This window comes from Anarrhichthys ocellatus, unplaced genomic scaffold, assembly GCF_004355925.1.
Source record: "Anarrhichthys ocellatus isolate YVR2014 unplaced genomic scaffold, GSC_Weel_1.0 scaffold31, whole genome shotgun sequence".
Classification (NCBI taxonomy): domain Eukaryota; kingdom Metazoa; phylum Chordata; class Actinopteri; order Perciformes; family Anarhichadidae; genus Anarrhichthys; species Anarrhichthys ocellatus.
The window spans coordinates 1,893,498-1,911,443 of NW_022280061.1; the positions used below are offsets into that span (position 1 = coordinate 1,893,498).

General features: G+C 42.0%; 1 protein-coding gene across 2 annotated transcripts in view; it reads right to left on the reverse strand.

Moving 5' to 3' along the window:
* Positions 1-43: 43 nt before the first annotated feature.
* LOC116392865 (adenylate cyclase 9) overlaps positions 44-17,946 on the reverse strand; it is a 32,270-nt gene continuing 14,367 nt past the window's right edge. Inside the window, exons 2-11 of one of the 2 annotated variants that reach the window (XM_031864665.1) lie at positions 12,228-12,427; positions 11,928-12,035; positions 11,132-11,406; positions 10,355-10,457; positions 9,713-9,930; positions 8,359-8,515; positions 7,345-7,487; positions 6,978-7,007; positions 5,739-6,018; positions 44-5,543 (exon numbers count right to left, since the gene is read on the reverse strand). In XM_031864665.1, the coding sequence (XP_031720525.1) occupies positions 4,470-5,543; positions 5,739-6,018; positions 6,978-7,007; positions 7,345-7,487; positions 8,359-8,515; positions 9,713-9,930; positions 10,355-10,457; positions 11,132-11,406; positions 11,928-12,035; positions 12,228-12,427 (2,588 nt within the window). In that variant the 3' untranslated portion in view covers positions 44-4,469. Of the gene's footprint in view, positions 5,544-5,738; positions 6,019-6,977; positions 7,008-7,338; positions 7,488-8,358; positions 8,516-9,712; positions 9,931-10,354; positions 10,458-11,131; positions 11,407-11,927; positions 12,036-12,227; positions 12,428-17,946 lie in introns of both variants that reach the window. The other variant, XM_031864664.1, reaches the window with a different exon arrangement.

Here is a 17,946-nt window from a genome sequence, read left to right on the forward strand (position 1 = left end):
TTCTAGTTATTAATATTGAATTCAACATAAATACAACATCCCAAAAAAATATTTATTTATTAGATTAATACATTTAAAATAAGTTCTGTGTTGCATGTTATTTTATCATTAACTCATGTAGGTTCTGGCAATGAATATTGAGTAAAATATACTAAACTGACTAAACTAACTGTTATTATTGACAGGTTTGGAACTATCTTTCCTAAACTTGGCCAACCACCAATGTGAATATACCCCGACTGCCCACGTCTCTGATTTACTTTGAATTGCAATTTTGTTTTGTTTTTAAATTTCTGTCTGATTATCAGGCTATGGTTTTAACATGAATTCATCTCCTTTTTATATTTCACAGTGCACTCAACTGTTCTCTGCTTGGAGATTTATTTCTCTCATACTGAAAAAAAAAAAAAGTAATACAATTATACCGATCACGCTTACTCAAACAGACACACATTGAACCAATTTGATAATACATGTTGCTTTTTCATTGTTTTCTGGCAAAAATCTGACACGTGCACATGTATAAAATAAAAAAAAAATTATATGTGACATAAAATAACTGCATATGTACAAACACTGAGTGCTTTGTGCAAATGTGTACAGATTACGATCATGTGTTGATAAATGATACATGGGTAATGTGCACAAAAACATGTATAATACATCTCATTCATGAACTTAACACAAATACACAACGATTTTAAATCAAACAACCGTCTAATTTTTGTCCCAGTGTAATTTAAAACACTACGGGTTGAATTTATAATGAAAACATGTGGAGCTGTCACAATTAAAATGAGTGATTAGGCGATGCCGTTTTGTTGTGATGATTTTAACAAGTGCTAATAAAACACTCTCTCCCTTATTTTTCTGTCACAAAGCAGATTTACATTTCTTTAACAAGAAGGGATGACTGAATGCCATAAACTTCTCAATGTACAAGGCTGTTTTTTTTGCAATTTTTAACTGGAGCCCTGGACCTCTAAAGACACTTCTTTCCCTCTGCCAAAACTAAAACAGTTGTCATACACATCATTAATACACTGTCAGAGAAGTATACAATCCAAGGAACCTTAAGTGAGCAAAGCACAGTGATTTGAAGAATCCCTTTTGTTGGCAGTACATGCTTATTGTTCAACATAAGTGTAGAAAGAATTATATTGAAATGAAACAAAAACAGAATGATAGTATGGTGCAGAGTCAAGACTCAAAATGTAGTGTGTCTGGTAAAAAAGAAAACTGCTCATTCGTTCCCATGCAAAAAAAAAATCACAGACACTTCTCCTCCCCCCTCCCCCCTCCCCCCCCCCCAACTGTATCACAGATAACAGAGCCAGCAGTGTTCACTTTAATATTTTATTCATATGCGTGTACAGGTGTGCGCTACTGGAGAGGTGGTGTGCCCATCAACAGGTGCAGCCCCAAATCTCAAATCTACTCTGGCTAGTTTCGGTCACTGCTGTGCAAACTCGGGCTTTAGCGAAATGCCCTGAAAATCCCCACGGACCAACCAACAACGTGAGGCAGACGGGTAATCTGGCAAATTGTCTGGGAAAAGAACAAGAACTTTCCTTAAAAACCTTATATTGCCATCTGTTTCCAGAACTATGCATGGTATGGTTTATTAGGTTTGGCAAACGAGTGTGTTGAGAATATGCATTCATTTATTAATGTGGCCGTTGGAAAAAGCAATGACAAGGATTTGTGTCAACAAAGCAGATCTTGTGTAGCTATTTGTCTTCATTTAGAGTGACTGCTTCTGGAGAAACTTCTTTGGATGTTCATGCATTTATGCTACTAACATGATCATGATTACTTGATACAAATAATCACAGCTCACACACGCTGATTAAACATATTCCTAAATTCAAAAGGCACTGGTTGTGTATGTTTGGAGTGCACCATGGAGACGGCTACATAATAAGGGATGGTTCCTCATCTCTGTATCTCTAGAGCTTTCTTTTCTCCATTTTAAAGAATGCAACTAAGTGTGTGACATTGCGCTACAGATAAGGTAGCAACAGCAAAAGAACAGTTTAACAGTGGCCATGTAGTTGATTGATTTATTTTTGCATCATACCACAGGGATCTTTTCTGTGTTATTGACTTGGAGTAGAAATGAAATATCTCTCTCACACACATACACCCAAAGTACAGGGGGGAAACAAGTGCTCGAAGGAGTAAAGACAAAAGCATGAAGCGAGTAAAGAGCAAAGAGAACTACAGAGGTGCCCGCTATTCTCAGACTGAAAGAACTGGAAAATAGAAAGAAAAGAAAGAAATATGGAATTTGTCAAAAACAAAAACCTGCACAACGAGCATCATTTCCTCAAACATACACTCATAATCTATCCTCATTATGAAAACAGCATGATAAAAAAACCTTTCTGAAAACCAAGATACTCAAAATATACAGTCATACTTTTTAGGCACCACAAAACAATTAGTTTAGGTTGCACTGCACCTATAGATCACTCAATTAAAGTGGCACAATTTAAGTATCTTGATACAGCAGAGGGCCCCCTCCGTATAAAAGCTGTGACTGGATAAAGTGAAAAGTCCCACCCCTTCAACAGCAAATCACACAGCTAAAGGCAGACGACACTTAACTATTGAATACATCTAAAGTGATGGACTGACTCACCAACGTCTGGTTGTTCTTCTGCCGATGAAGGCAACGATTGGAACTAAATTTGCGTGTGAGGTTTTAAATAAAGCACTGTAGAAACTGTGGTTGATCTGTGCTTTGACACTTTAACAAACGGCAATGTGGACCCCCCCCTATCATCTATCAATAGCGTCACAGTGATTGTCCATCACAGTCCCACTTCACTCAAAATCTTTGGAGGATCAAACTCTCCCCCCTCGGTTGGCCACCAAAAGTCTGGTGTGTTTTTCTTACGGTTAACAAATTCCACGAAAAAGACCAAAATCAACAATGAATCATAATCAACAAGTATCGTCTGTGTAGTCTGAGTCTGACATCTCGTATATTCCTCTGTGCCTTCGAGCGCTGTTGTTGACCAAAAACTAATAAAACATATCAATGAGCCACATCGTTGCACTGGGTGTCATGTTCCTTCATTACAACAAAAATGGGCTCTGTATTTTCACTTTGAGTCAATCCCACATACACCACCCTGCTGCTAGCTCACCACATTAGCTACTGAACACCGTCCCCAACAAATTAACTGCTTATTCTTGTTTGAGAAACATTTACTAAAAACCACAGGGCCCAGGAGCACCATGCTGGTCTAGGGGGGTAGGTCAGATTGTGAATGGCAATCCCCATCTCTCTCTCCTCTTATTTTCTTCAAGTCATCATTACTGTTTGCTATGATGAAAAAGACATAAAATACCCCCGAACAAAATAAAATACTACAGTGCCTACTGTTGGGATTGTGTTTCATACTCAAAAGACACATCTTGGGTGGAGTATCACTTTAAGTATATTTAAAGTGCCTTCCTGCTTCTGTGACGATCTCACTTTTTAAAACCACCTTTTCCTCCAAATCTATATTCCCTTATATGATTTGATTTTGTGCTTTTTGATTGTACTCGTTGTGACAGACAAGAACTTTGTTTCAATGTTCTTAAAAGCTATTTCAACATTACCATCAAAGACATTAGCGGCCATTTTAATGGCCACTTCACGGTAATAACTTCCGAATACAAGTGGTCGAGAAAACACTGCGCAAGACATGTGCTTAAAATGTGCATTTAGCTGCTACACAAACTAAAATCTATGCAGCGTGCTTTGCATGTCTCCTTTTACTGAGATTCGAGCACAAACGAATACTGTATTAAGCCCTCGAGTCAAAGCAGAATACATAAATTAACACTGCTTCATGTGATTCCCTCATTCTTCCCATAGTTCCCTGCTCAGCCCATCATGCTGCACTGGCCCTTATATAGAATCTAAAATAATTTTCCCTTAAGTAAGGTCAAGACTTTGATCAAGGTAAAACAAATGATATGGCACAACAATAATAATTTTTTTCAAAGAAATATTTGCATTGAAAATAAAAGCATGGAGTAAGAAACCACAGCATGTCCCGCAGTCTAAACATTGTTGAAACTTTGTTCAGTAATTTATATTTGTTCATTCACTGTTCTAGTCCTGAAGGCACTTAATAACAAAAATGAATAAGAAAATACACCAAGAACAACACCAACAGTCTTCCTTCCCTCTGAACCCTTTTCAGCCTTCTCCCCTAATACACTGCTGTGCTCAACACAGGTCTAACCCACCCCAGTACGTAGGCAACATCACCATCAAAGACATCAGGAGCCATTCTTATAGCCACTGTTTGCGTTAGAGTGACAAACTCCCTCTACATCATCCGTGCTGAAGACACTTCAGCGATGCCTGAAGAAAGGGACATGCTGCACCTGCAATCGGTCCCGGAGAGTCAGACTGCAGCTGGGGCAGCGGGGGGACAGAAGTCACAGGAAGAGGAGAGAAGGGATCAGAGACGAGCATAAAACTCCTCGTTGAGTTTTGATAGCTCGTTGGCATCCACCTCCACCTCCACCTCCACCTCTTCCTCCTCCTCCTCCTCCTCCTCCTCCTCTTGAAGTGCGAGAGGAGCAGGCTGCACCTGGGATTGCTCTTGCGCAGCACTAGGCTCTGGGCCCAGTTCGGAGTGGGGAGGGAGGTGACGGTCTGTGGCAGGGGACTGCCCAGGGAGGTGCGGAGGGTCCCTATATCCCTCTTCCCTCACCTCGGTGGACTTTGCTTGGACAGGCTCAGGCCTTACAGCACTTTGTGGTTGAGGAGTGAGTGTGGAAAGAAAGGAGGAAGAAGGAGTGGCAGAAGAGGGAGGAAGAGCTGCTGCCTGGGCAACAGATCCCGAAGTCATATTCAGCGCCGATGCCATGGAAGGCAGTCCGAGGCTGGCGCCCAGCTCCGTGCGATCGTGATATATACTTTCCCCACTTTTGGGGCACAGAAAGGTCCTCATTTGACCTTTGCCCTTAACATTAACTGTACCTCTATAGTCAAACTCTAAGCCCATGGCACTGAGCACAGCATGGCTCTCCTCGCTCACCTGCACCCGACACTCCACCCCGGTGGAGTCCATGCGGCTGGCAATGTTAACCGTGTCACCCCAGATGTCATAGAGCAGCTTAGTGGTGCCAATCACCCCCGCTGTCAGCGGGCCATGGTTAAACCCAATACGGAGCTTGAAACCGAAACCCAGCATGTTCTTGTTGAAGTCGTCCAGGACGCCCATCATCTCCAGGGCAAAGTTGAAAAGTGCCCTCAGGTGAGCGTGTGGAGAGTCGTCCTCATTCTCAGCCAACTGCCGGACATTCAGTCCGGACGCGGCCATGTAGGTGGCCCCGATTGTCTTGATCTTTTCCACGCTTTTGAATTCGGGTTTGCGAAGGAGCTCGTCAAAGTCTCCAATTAGCTCATTGAGAACACGGTAGCACTCTTTTCCGCCCTCGTAGCTTTCTTCATAGAACTCACTGAAGTTCACAATACTGGCAAAGATCACGCCCGCACTGTCGTGATTCTTGGAGTAGCTCTGGGTCACCTGAGGAAACAAGGAAATGTGTTGGAATATTTTGAACTCTAAAATGGGCTTATATTTATGATGATAGTGATGCTACAATGTTTATCATTTAAAATGTTTATCTTAAAATACTAAGAAAGCAAAAGTATATGCATTAGGCATTGTTCTGATAACCATAATTAAGTCTGATATTTCTTTTTCAAAAACTACAAAAACCTTGAGCTGGTCAGCGACATGGATGGGGATGATGTTGCCCAGTAACCACTCAGCCTGGTCTCGCATCGTCTGGATCTTGAAGCGGTGTTTGTCAGCCTCTACATTGCCATGGTAATGGAGACGGTAGCTGACCTCGAACTCACGGTTAAGGAACCAGACCAGGAGAAGAAGCAGGAAGAAGGCCAGCACAGCCTCCGGGACCAGAAGCTCAAGAGGTCGCGGGGGACGTTCAGGTGTGACTAATGCTGAATCACCATCACCGGATGTGGAGATGTTCAGTCTGAGCGAGAAAACGGAGACAAACAGAAGAAGAGTAAGAGTGGTTCAAGATGAACATAGAAACAGCAAAACACAGGAAAACAGTTGACAGGATAAAGAAGAGAGATGAGATGGAGGCTGGAGAATTCCACCATCACTATCTGAAGTGAAACTACATGAGGATTAAAATGATCTATTTATTATATATTCTACCCAGATAGAAAAAACTATCATCTGCTTCATTTACAAAGCAAGGGGAAGTACATTGTAGTGGACAATAAAGATGAAGCACTGAGAAGTGTAGTTTCTCATGTGAGTTTATTTGTGATCTGAAGACTTTAAACAATGTACACACTGTAACCAAAATAGTTCCTTAAGGTAATTATTTTTGCAATGAGCACAAGTGTACATCCAAGCATTCTGAACGTAAGGAAGGTTTGAAGGGTTATTTGTCCTTAAAAAAAAACACCACAGAAACCTCATGTCTAAACCTCATGACTAATAAAAGCTAAAAGAAATACCTGAAGGCGTGCTGACTGCAACATTGGCTCATAAAATGATTTTGTTAGAACAGCAGTGTGCTCATGAATGATTCAAGCAGTGTTTGTATCCTGTAAGCATTAAGAAGTAGCTGCCAATCAAAATGCTATCATATCATATCATATATTTACTAAAAAAAAAGTATTTTCCAGCCTCCTCTCCTCCTCTAAAGTGTAGTCAGCTAACTTCTGGCTCTGGGTTATATGAGTCATTTCCACCACTAGTGACATTTAGCAGCCATTACTGTTGGTGCACACAGGGGGAGACAGAGGAAGAGAGAGAGAGAGAAGGATAGGCGAGTACAGAGCAGGAAAGCGTGAGATTGAGTAAAAGCCAGACAGAGCTGCAGTTATGAAAAATTGGAAAAGCAAGCCGTCGCCCCTGTTGACCCTTCAAATGTCACTCATCCATCATCCCCTTTGTTTCCACGGAGACACTTACCCATGATCTGGCAAGCTGTTATTACCGGAACTGAAAGACGAAGAAGAGTGGTGTCAGTCAGAAGAAAGGAACGGTCACACACACACTCACACACACACACGAACGAACATAATGCAGTTCATATTAAATCCTCTTTTCCTGGCTGAAGAACAGGAAGTTAGAGTGATGTAGTACCATAACAACTGGGTAAGTCACAATGTTTGAGAATAATGAATTAATGCATAAATAAAACTCATCTATCAATCTGCTGCATATATCAACTCGTGTATGTCCGTGTATATACAGCACCTGTTGACCGGTGTGCGAGTACTGAATATTTGCATTTAGTATTTAAGCACGTGTGCAAGTAACACATGCTCACCTGTACCTGTGCAAGGGGCAGTACAGCAACAGCAGCAGGGCGACCCCTGTAGCAGTGGCCAGGACCGAGCGCATCCAAAAACTCAGCTGACAGAAGTTACAATACTGGATGATGGCCAGGATGGTGGCACAGCACAAGAACATGGTCACCTGGAGAAAAGGGGCTCGTCATTAAAGCGATTTAACAACGCAACTAATGACTATACTGTGAAAGCAAAACAGAACAAATACAGTTTAGCCCGTGAGGCCGTTGTGTATAGGAGAGGTGATTATGAGTTTAGGGTTAACTAAATAATCCACATTATGGATCTTCGTTCTGCAACTGGTACATAAAATGTAGATGTTAAATGCAATATAAACTAAGTCAGAGCTTCAAAGGCATTAAAGTCCAGAAAACTGCATGTCTAATTAACAACCCTCCATTAGACTACCACTTTGATCTGCAAGCCCCGAAGAGATGGAGAGAGTGGAGGGGTGAGACAGAGCGGGGGGGGGCGGGGGGATAGAAAAATGGGGTGTTGAAAATCCCTGAAAAACAAGGTATCAAAACACCACACATCTTGCAAGCAGCCGTTACCTCAAAGCTGAAAAGAGAGGATCAAACTTATACAGATGGCCTTGAATCAAAACGGCACAAAAAAACGCAGTGAAGTATGGCTGCTCTCAATCTTCTCACATGCAGGACTCAGAGAAGAAGAAATGTCAACATTTCTGGTGCCAAGGTCCACAGGCGAAGCCTCCTGAAGCCTCTGAGCTGTTTTCCTTCTACAGTTCCTGAAAGGGCTAATGCCAGCTAACGGCTCTGCTGGCCTCCAAGGATCTCTGGCTTCAAACCACCATGGGCAAGATTTCAAACTGCCGACTCCTCTCTGCTTATTTTGGTTTCAGTCAGTGAGGGCAATAGTTAAATCAGCTAAAGGACTAGTACTAATGGTGATAGTGATTGCAGCCTTAACAGCTGTAGCAGCAATATTGTCCTTTCCAGTTTTTGATCCTACCAACCACCAATAGACATGTTTACCTGAAGGGGCAAGCGGCTGCAGGTGAGGTGGGACAGCACAGAGATGGCAGGAAGGGAGACTAACACAGCCCCAATCACGTGACGGGGGACCCATCCAGAGACCACCAGGAGCAGGGAGCGGGTACAGTTCATCACCTTCTCCAGATAGAAGGCCATACTGCAGTAGAGGAGAGGAGGACATTGTGTTAGGAGGAGACAGCAGAGGATGACTTTCCAGCAGCACAACCCCAAAGCACTGTCAGTTCATTCTAAATGATGCCAAAATATGAATCAAGAAAAACACGACCAAACTAAATAGTCACACACAAAACAGTAAAGTAAAGAAAAACATTATCTTTCGCCGTATGACTCCACCCCTAAACCTCAACTGCGGGAGACTCTTAACGATCATTAATTAAGACACATTATTAAAACATAACTGTCCAAGTCCCAACTAGAAGATGAAGATTTATTGCCCTTTTTTCACATAGCAATAAGTAGAAATTAATTTCTTTACAAATGTTCTCCAGATCCATAAAACACACCACAAAATACATAAAATACATCACTTGAAATACTGGAAGCTTCAAGTATTATTTATTTTGTTCTACCTGGTAGCAGGACGTCATTGTGCCAATTTCTGAGCCAATACTGGTCCTTCACAAAAAATGGACAATAGACAGTCATATCTGACAAAGGAAGTTAATTGATTGTGGTGTGGAAGCCAACCACCACATTAAATAATTTGTTTTGGTTTCAGTGGAGAGTTGCGGTGCAATGGGATGGTCAATCAGTAGTTTTCAATCCTGTGCCACAGAGGCCCAAGAGATACCGGGGGGCTTTTCAGTATGCTAACGTGTCTCCTTGACTCTTTTCTTCGCCTCCTCGCCACCTTGCCTCCTCTCCTCGTATCTTAGTCCAGCCCACGAGAGATGCGTGCGGAGGAGGTGAGGAAGAGAAGCGTGAAGAGAGGACCCGAGACTACAGGCACTTAACAAATGAGACATCATTGCTTGAGAGTCTGCATCTTAAAGCGACGTCAATTAAATATGACGCGTGCCGCTGATGCATCAGCTATCCATTATTTTTGTTATAGCGCTGTACTTTATGATCTGTCAGATGAGCATAACAAAGTTCATGACAACTCATGACAAGTTCATGACAAGTCCTGCCGTGGTTTGAGATTAGTCAAGGCCCCATAATGTGGAAAATCCCCGGAAGATCCGGGTATTTTTATCTAAATCCTATTTGGAAACAAACACTTCGATATCATTGGGCTCTGATGGCACAGCACTGACAACACAACAGCCTAAATTACACTTCAGACACTTTTCCATCACACACAAAAGCACACCCACAGACACAGCCTCCTCACCGTATGGAGAGCACCAGGGAGGCCAGCTCCAACAGGCCAGCCAGGGGAGCCAGGGCCAGGGCGGCGGGAGCTGGAGGGCCCACAGTGGCTGGGCTCACCAGAGGTGGAAGGAAACAGGCCAGTGTCAGGGCCAGGAAGACAAAACAGCTGAGGAGAACATCCAGGAAGGAGCTGAAAGTGGAGCTCGCAAATGTCTGCACTTGCACCAGGTTCTTCACCTGGAGAGGACAGAGGGACGGGAAACTGAGGACATCAGTGGCTCAATTTTCTGAGAAATCTGTGTTTGCAGCATACAGTGAGCATCACTGCAGATTCGCATGAAATGAACTGAAGAGGTTGAATGTTAGTGTTTTTGAGCTCTGTAGTAACACTGGTGTAACAGCAGGGGGCTGCAAGGCTGTGAGGTCATATCAGGCCAAGTGGAACTGGTCCTGTGAGTGTGACAATGTGTTGCACTAATGTGACATAACTTTACTTTTCTTGTCTTTTATGGGGGGGGGCGACGACACACAGTCAGACACAGGAACAAAGCACACTATCTATAAACCCCTACATGTTTTATAACACTATTGTTCACCCAAGAAGTAGTCTAAGGTTAGTGCTGAGTGAGGCAATGATGAGTCTTGTAATTACAGTGTGTACCTCCTCCTTGTAGCTGCTGCGATAAGCCTTTTCCAGAGGTCTCTCTAGGAAGTTGAGGCTGATCTTGTTGATGGGTGGCTTGAAAAAGTAGTACTTCATCAGACTGTGAACCACAGGGAAACAAGACACAATATAAGGGAATATGTTTTTCCTTAGAAAATCAAATATTTCTGAAAATGAATCAACAACAAATGACAAAATTTACTTTTTCATCTACTTTTCCAGCTGCTCTACTTTAAGTGGATGATAACATTTTGCAGACGGGATATTTCAACCTTTTCTGTCTATAGTGACATTGTTTTGAGGGCATTTTCAACCCTGCATTTCTTAGTCCAGTTGAATCAGACTCTGGTCTGTGTTCCCGCTGGGTACAATTTGTTTTGGGCAGATCAGAACACACCAATCGTACTCTGGTGCAGCCTATTCTGTGCCCTCTGAATGGAGAGGTATCAAGTTATCATATGACAATAAGTGTGAAACATTTGCTTTCTATTTCTACGAGCACCCTGAGGACATGTAAGATGTGAGGGTGAATGTATCTATCTTATGCTATTTATTATCCTTGTGATTGACTGGCAACTGGTGTGGATAGGAACACACATTGAAATGGTGAACATTATGTAGAGAGGTTTGAATAATTCATATAATTCAGTTAAAATACTCATGATCAAATGGATCCCTTCACCATTATTCACTCTATAACCCTTAATAAAGTAAATCAGTCACCTTGAGTGATATTATCAGTTCCTAAATTCTACCTTCAACCTCTTTGCTCACCTGTCCTCCCTGATAACATCCACAAAGTGGGCGTCACTCTTTTCTCGGGAGTTCTTGGCACGCAGCTGGATCAGAGCAGAGTGATCCATTCCTGTGCCAGCTGTCCCTGTGCCACCAGTCATGCCTAGACTGGTGCCAGTTCCCGTGCTCGTGCTGGTCTTCTTCTCTTTCTCCTGAAGCATGTCGCACAGGGAGCTCTGGCTGGCTCGCACTGGGTCCTCCAACGGGGGACTCAGGAGACCGTTGGCTGCTCTGGGACTGTGACCTGGGATGAACTGGATCAGGGTGAGAAGGTGACGTAGAACAAAGAAGAAGAGAGGGACACGATTCAGAATATGGAGGAGAAGAAGAAGCAGAAGAGCAAAGAGAAAGCATGGATGTGGGATTCCACTGCCTTGATTTTCTCGTCGTGCCAAGTTTGAAACACTTCCTGCACAACTTAAAGTTGGGACTCGTATACATTTCCTGGTACCGGTGACAGCCCTGCCACATTTCTTTTCTCTTTTTCATTGAATTGTGTACTTCCTCATACCGATGCTAGCTAGCAGACCACATCTGCTCTTAGCATCCCGGCCAACAAATATATGTGTTGTTGATTACGCTATTCTAATCTGTGTGATGTTAATGCGAAACACATTGAGTAGCTTATTTAAAAAATAGAGATTATAAATTATTTTGAGATTTTAATCTTGCATTTTTAAGACTTTTGAAGGACTGATTCAAGGCATCTTAATACCAATCAAGGCCTTGTTTTCAGATGTATTAATTCAATGCCTTTAAGGATCTGGTGTTGTACCTTGGCACCGCTGGTCTTGTGCTCCTCCTGGCAGCCGTTCAGCACAGCAACATCGTCACCCTGCTCTGCCCCCGAAGACAAGATCACACTACGGGACACAAAGGGAGGCTAGAGAGACAAAGGGACGGTGGTGGGAGAGGTTGACAAATTAAAACATATCAAACAGAAGCACTTTGAGATATAACAACACTTAAATGGGTTTCATAATTGTCTTTCTTTTAACACAAACCATCACAGAATAAACAGTAGAGGTATCTATCTCTATATTCCACCCTCGACTTTTACTTTCTTCTGACTTACCCTGATCCTGTCTGGAGGTTGGTGGGGCAGCTGGGGCTCAGCGGCCTGTGCTCCCCCTGGGATGAGGTCCGGTGTGCGGGGCTGAGAACAGGAGGACAGGCTGACCCCAACCAAATCTCCGCCTGACAGCCCCACCCGAGAACAGCCACACTGCGCCTCAAGCTCCAACTTCCTCCCTGAGATCAGGTAGGTTTTTAGCCCTGAGGAGAAGCACAAGCAAAAAATAATGTTCTTGGTTCTCTATGCAATATTCAGAACAGTAATATAGGGTCAAACAACTATATTTAATGTAAAGGTATAGTGGAGTAATGTTGTCCTGAGCAGAGAATGAAGTCACTCTCCCTCTGTGTGTGTAATCCGACCAGCTCTGATTTGTTGACATAGTTGGGCCGGCCTCATGCTTTTAGTGCATGTAAGTGCATGTAAGTGCATGTGAGCGTGACCGACTGGTTAGCTCTTCACTGCGCTCAGATGGCGGTCACGGAAGTGTATAAATGAACTGAAGCACATGAAAGAGACAGTCGGATGTTCCTCAAAATAATCATGGCCTGATGGTGATGCAATCCTTTCAATGACACATTAGGCTGGACCACCACAAAGTAATAGGCAATTTGTTTATGCCAAACATTCGCTGGGCAACAAATCCTCTAATGAGAGGATTGCTGCATGTTACATCTGTTTACTCTAATCTGATGCTGAAACAATAAGTCAGTCTACAGGATATTTAGGGATTGTAATTCAAATTCAATTCTCTGGTACACATTCCTAACCTGTTGGTTATAGCTTCAAAGATGCTAAAATTATCTTGTGTTTCTTTGTTTTAGATAATTATGATATAAACACTTTTGTATGTTGATGAGACTAAATCTGGCTTGAAATCTCACAGTAACAGTTTAACACACATCATTTCTGAGTGACACGCATTCATTGTTTTTGACTTGTAAAAATAGTGGCTAGCTGCAGACATACAATCATCCGAAACTCTTTGTTGATGCACACACACACACTGAAAAGAAGGCGGTAATGTAATACTGGGTGTTTCACCAACTATGTTTGCACATCAGCCCAGAGCTCCGGCCGTCTTCACACTAGTGTCGGGCCAACAAGGAAATATACAAACAGTGGATTAGAGTAGTGGCCCATAGCCAGGCGCTATCAGCCTGTCCAAACACACAGTAATCTGGCTAGCTGGCCTCTCTGTTCAAACAGCTAAAGGTGCTAACCTTGTTAGCAAGTTGATGACGGAAGGAGTAACCAGGCCATAATGGAACCTGGTCCAGGACTCTTTATGGGCACCCTACCTCCAACCGATTGTCGGTGTTTGATTTCACTGTTATGTACACTGCTTTCCAAAAAAAGACTGAAACCAATTGTCTGTGTCTTTGTTCCCGACTGCAGTACATTCCTGACTCAGTGAGCTTTTAAGTATGTGAGATAAGAGCTTCCAGGACAAATATATACTGTATTAATGCATGCCTAGCGCATATGTCTAAGATATTTTAAAGATTGTTGTCATATTTTATCACTGCAAATGCTTTAGTTTGGAAATTATCTGGAGTAAATGAGCACATGTGGCTGTGAAAAACGTATTTGAATATAAAAACGTATTTTTCTATCCTTTAAAAGAGTTATTGCTGTCCCGTTCTGACAATAAAACATTATCTTTGAAGCATGGTGTGAAAAAAGGCTTTACAATCAAACCGAGGAAGATTGATTCAGTGAAACTGCTCATGACCTGACTTTATGTCGTGCTAACCGACATCATGTAGTATCATATTCAAAGGAAAAGCGATGATGCGATGTCGTGTCAACCTGTGTAAGTGTGACTGATGAACATCCGACCCATATGTGAAAGCATGTGCGTCAGTCTGATGCTGAGTGCGTGTGTTCATAAGTCAATTTGTGTACTACAGAATGTTTGCAACATTTTTTGTGAATCTCTCACTCACACACTCTCACACACACACACACACACACACACACACACTCCCCCTCATGTCTGTCTGTCTCTTCTCAGACTGGTTGTATCTACAGTTTTAATATCTCTCCATCTCTTTAGATCCTCCCTCTCTTTCCTCTCCTTATACTGTTACTGCTTTTCTTCTCTCCAACTTTTACAATTTCTACTGAGTCAGTGTAATAGAAATCTAATATGTTAATATAATAATAATAACAATTTCTATAAAACAATGATAAATAGTACATTTCGTAGAGCAGCAGCTGTATCGGTATAAATGCTTCCACTCTTGGTGCAGGGCTTATCCAACCTGCTACTCACAATAACAGTCCCAGGGATTCGTTGACGTAGAATAAGACTAAGAACTTGCCTTTAAAAAGTCGAATTGGTCACGTCAGTGGCAGAACTAAAGTCAATTTCAATGATTTGGTGTATGATTGTTTCATGGACAAGGGCTAATCTGCAAATATAAAAACCAAGACAAAGACCATTTATGAGATCTCAACCCACTCTCTCACACTCATACTCACACTCACACACACACACACACACACACACACACACACACACACACACACACACAGGTTCATGCTGTTCTCTGCCTACCATTAGCTCAGAGGCATGACTTATGTTCCCGACATTATCCTGAAATCCAAAGTCAGTACATTTTACTGCACAAGAGGTAAATAAGTTAAAAGCTTATTTTCCTTCCTGTAATGTTTGTCTTATTGGCAACTTTAAAAATCAGCGTTCTGTCGGCCTTTTTCACGACCGACATTTTGAATTGTGAGATTAGGAAAAGCAATAAAGATTCTACGTTCTCTTCAAGTGCCCCGGTGAAGCTAGGGAGGCCGGGACAAGGTGCATGCGCCAGAAAATGGCCCGCAAGCTTTTCAGACATGACTCGTTACAAATAGTTCACTGATTAAAGCACTATTGGATCGTCAGTTAACAGGATTTCACAAAGATTTTGTGCTAATTTGTTTATTAAATGCTTTAGACAGAGGTCTTAAAAACCTTGATTTGGCTGGCAAAAAAATTTCTTTCTTTACAGGGCTTGTAGAAAGGCAGTAAAGTACACCATGAATATGAGATATGAGTTTACAGTTAATTACAATCCCTCCTCTGCACTGTGGAGGTTGGTTTATGGCGTTTGCCGGTTACACTCGTTGTCTTTTTGTTCTTCATCGTACATTTAGTTTTTTTCCGCCCTCCGATGTTTCCGAGAATACAGCGTTGAGCATAAACACCTTCGTGCGTGCTCACGCGCCATCTGTGAAAGGCTCGTGCCAGAGTGTGGTACGTATATAAAACAAAACTCAGGCATCATACATTTAGTTATTTACACTTTTGCTTTTCCCCATTGTGACAAAATGTCTTCTGTGAGACAGGCCTACTAAGCAGATTATCTAATTTACAAAAGTAAAAACCTTCCACACGAGCAAAGGCACGAAATCTACAAAGCATAGCCCACTGACAACACTTTATGTAAAAAGACATCATAGTCCTTAAAATAGATATCGTAAATATTATATATGTATATTTTATTTGCAGTTCACAGTTGGATGAGATCGGCTGCTCAAGTGACAGAAGAACCTGAAATGATTTACTGTAATGTATTGAATTAAAAAATGTTATTCAGTAATGTTTTTTAAACTTTCATGTCAGTAAAAGGCCAAAAAAATACTGTCGCTAGAGATGTCGAGGCGTACGTTGACCACAGACACTTATTTTGTGACCTTCCCTCTTACTCTAGTGTCCATTGGAGGCAAAATGCAGACAAATTAGTGACACAGACACAGAGGAGATAGCGAAATCAGAGTGGCAAATAGCGAAGAGATGGCGAGGGGGAGGAAGAGACCAGGAGTACTCTGAGATTTCTAACTTTATCAACAGGTTGTTCTAAACTCTAAAACAGACCTTGAATTGTGAGGGCGTTTCGAGGTTTGACACAATAGACACTGAAAAATGTTCCCACCATCAACTGCAGCGTAGGTTAATGTGTGTGTGTGTGTGTGTGTGTGTGTGTGTGTGTGTGTGTGTGTGTTCTAGTTGTAGTGGCAGTAGCTGTCCTCAGCTGAACTCTCTCTGGTCCAGCCAGCTGGTCTGAATAAATCAATAAAAACCATTGAGCTGCATTGAGACCTTAAAGTGCTCGTGTCAGTTTCTTTCCCAGAGTGCTGCCTTTACAGAGCCTGGAAAGGATCAACACACAAGTGCAGATATACACACACCCGTGAGACCAATGTGTTTCAATGACTTTGGCTGCACAAACTCAGTTGTAAAGGATTAGCTCTGTTATGCCGTAGCGCTTGGATAAACACACAAGATACAGAGGCACTTTATTGTCTAGAATCTATCTGACGGTCAGGCACACACACACACACACACACACACACGCACACAAACACAGACTAAGAAATGTCCATACAGTATGCAAAACATGGAAATTACAAACATTTCTGGGGCTTCATCTTAACATTTGTGCCTGTTTTCCACGCTTGCCAGTCAAATGACTGAAAACATTTTACCTACCTTAAAGCTAAAGAGATTTGAATGAGCAAGTTAAGAGCCAATTCATTTTTAAAGGGATGTTTTTACAACTTCTTCGGAGCGGAATAAGGTGACAGACGCTGGTACTCTATGTGGGATAAAATCAAACTGCAAGCAGTCCAATGAAGTAACTGTCGGTCACTAATTCTGAGGTTGGATCCATTCAAGTCTAATTTCAGGCTTGTTTGAACAGAAACATCTGTACAAAGTATTGCACTGAAAAATCTGCAACAAAGACTAACTTGCACATAAAAATAAATGTAATAATTTGGTTGTTAATGTGTGAGTAGGTATGCACATGCAACACACACCCTCCAAGAGGACATAGCCCTTCATACACAAGACCCCCTTTCCAGGAAATATGCAGCATCTGCCTGTCTGAGACATATTGGATGGTGAACACACACAAACATGGCCTATCCGGGGAGTATGACTCATTCAAGGTAGTGCTCTGCAGTGTTGTCGCCTTTGCCCCACATATCCTCGTTTATTAGAAATCACCAACAACGTGCAAACACACACACCACATGAACAGTCACTTCCACAAGACTAAGTAGAAAGGGTGTATATACGTGAATGAATGAATGAATGAACAGAAGCATCAATGGAGAGGAAGCGTAGCTGAGTCGTGACATTCCACATGTACACCACAAGACCATACACACACACACACACACACACACACATCCGAAATATGAGCACACCACACTCACTTACACAGCCACGCATACGGATTCAAACGCATTGCACTAGTGCTGAAACATCTGGTAAATTCATCAATCGAAAAATGATCCTTAAACAATTTAGATAATTATCATAAACATAAAGCAAAAATGTTAAACATTTGCAGCTAACAGCTTCTCAAAAGCAAGGATTTGCAGCATCTTCTCAAGATCACATCATTGTAAAAGGCATATTTTCTTAAGCTCAGGGAAATTGTGATGGGCCATTTATAAATATTGATTGATATCATGCAGAACAAACGTGAATTAATCAACCAGACAAAAGCGTAAAAGAAGATAAATGACTCGATTATGGAAATCATCATTATTTGCTGGCCTACAAATCTCTCCGTTACCAACATTCACACTCAAATTCAGATTTTTGATTGCATGCCTACATACACATGCACTCTCACCCTCTAAACATACTGCATGCTAAGACACACACACACACACACACACACACACACACACACACACACACACA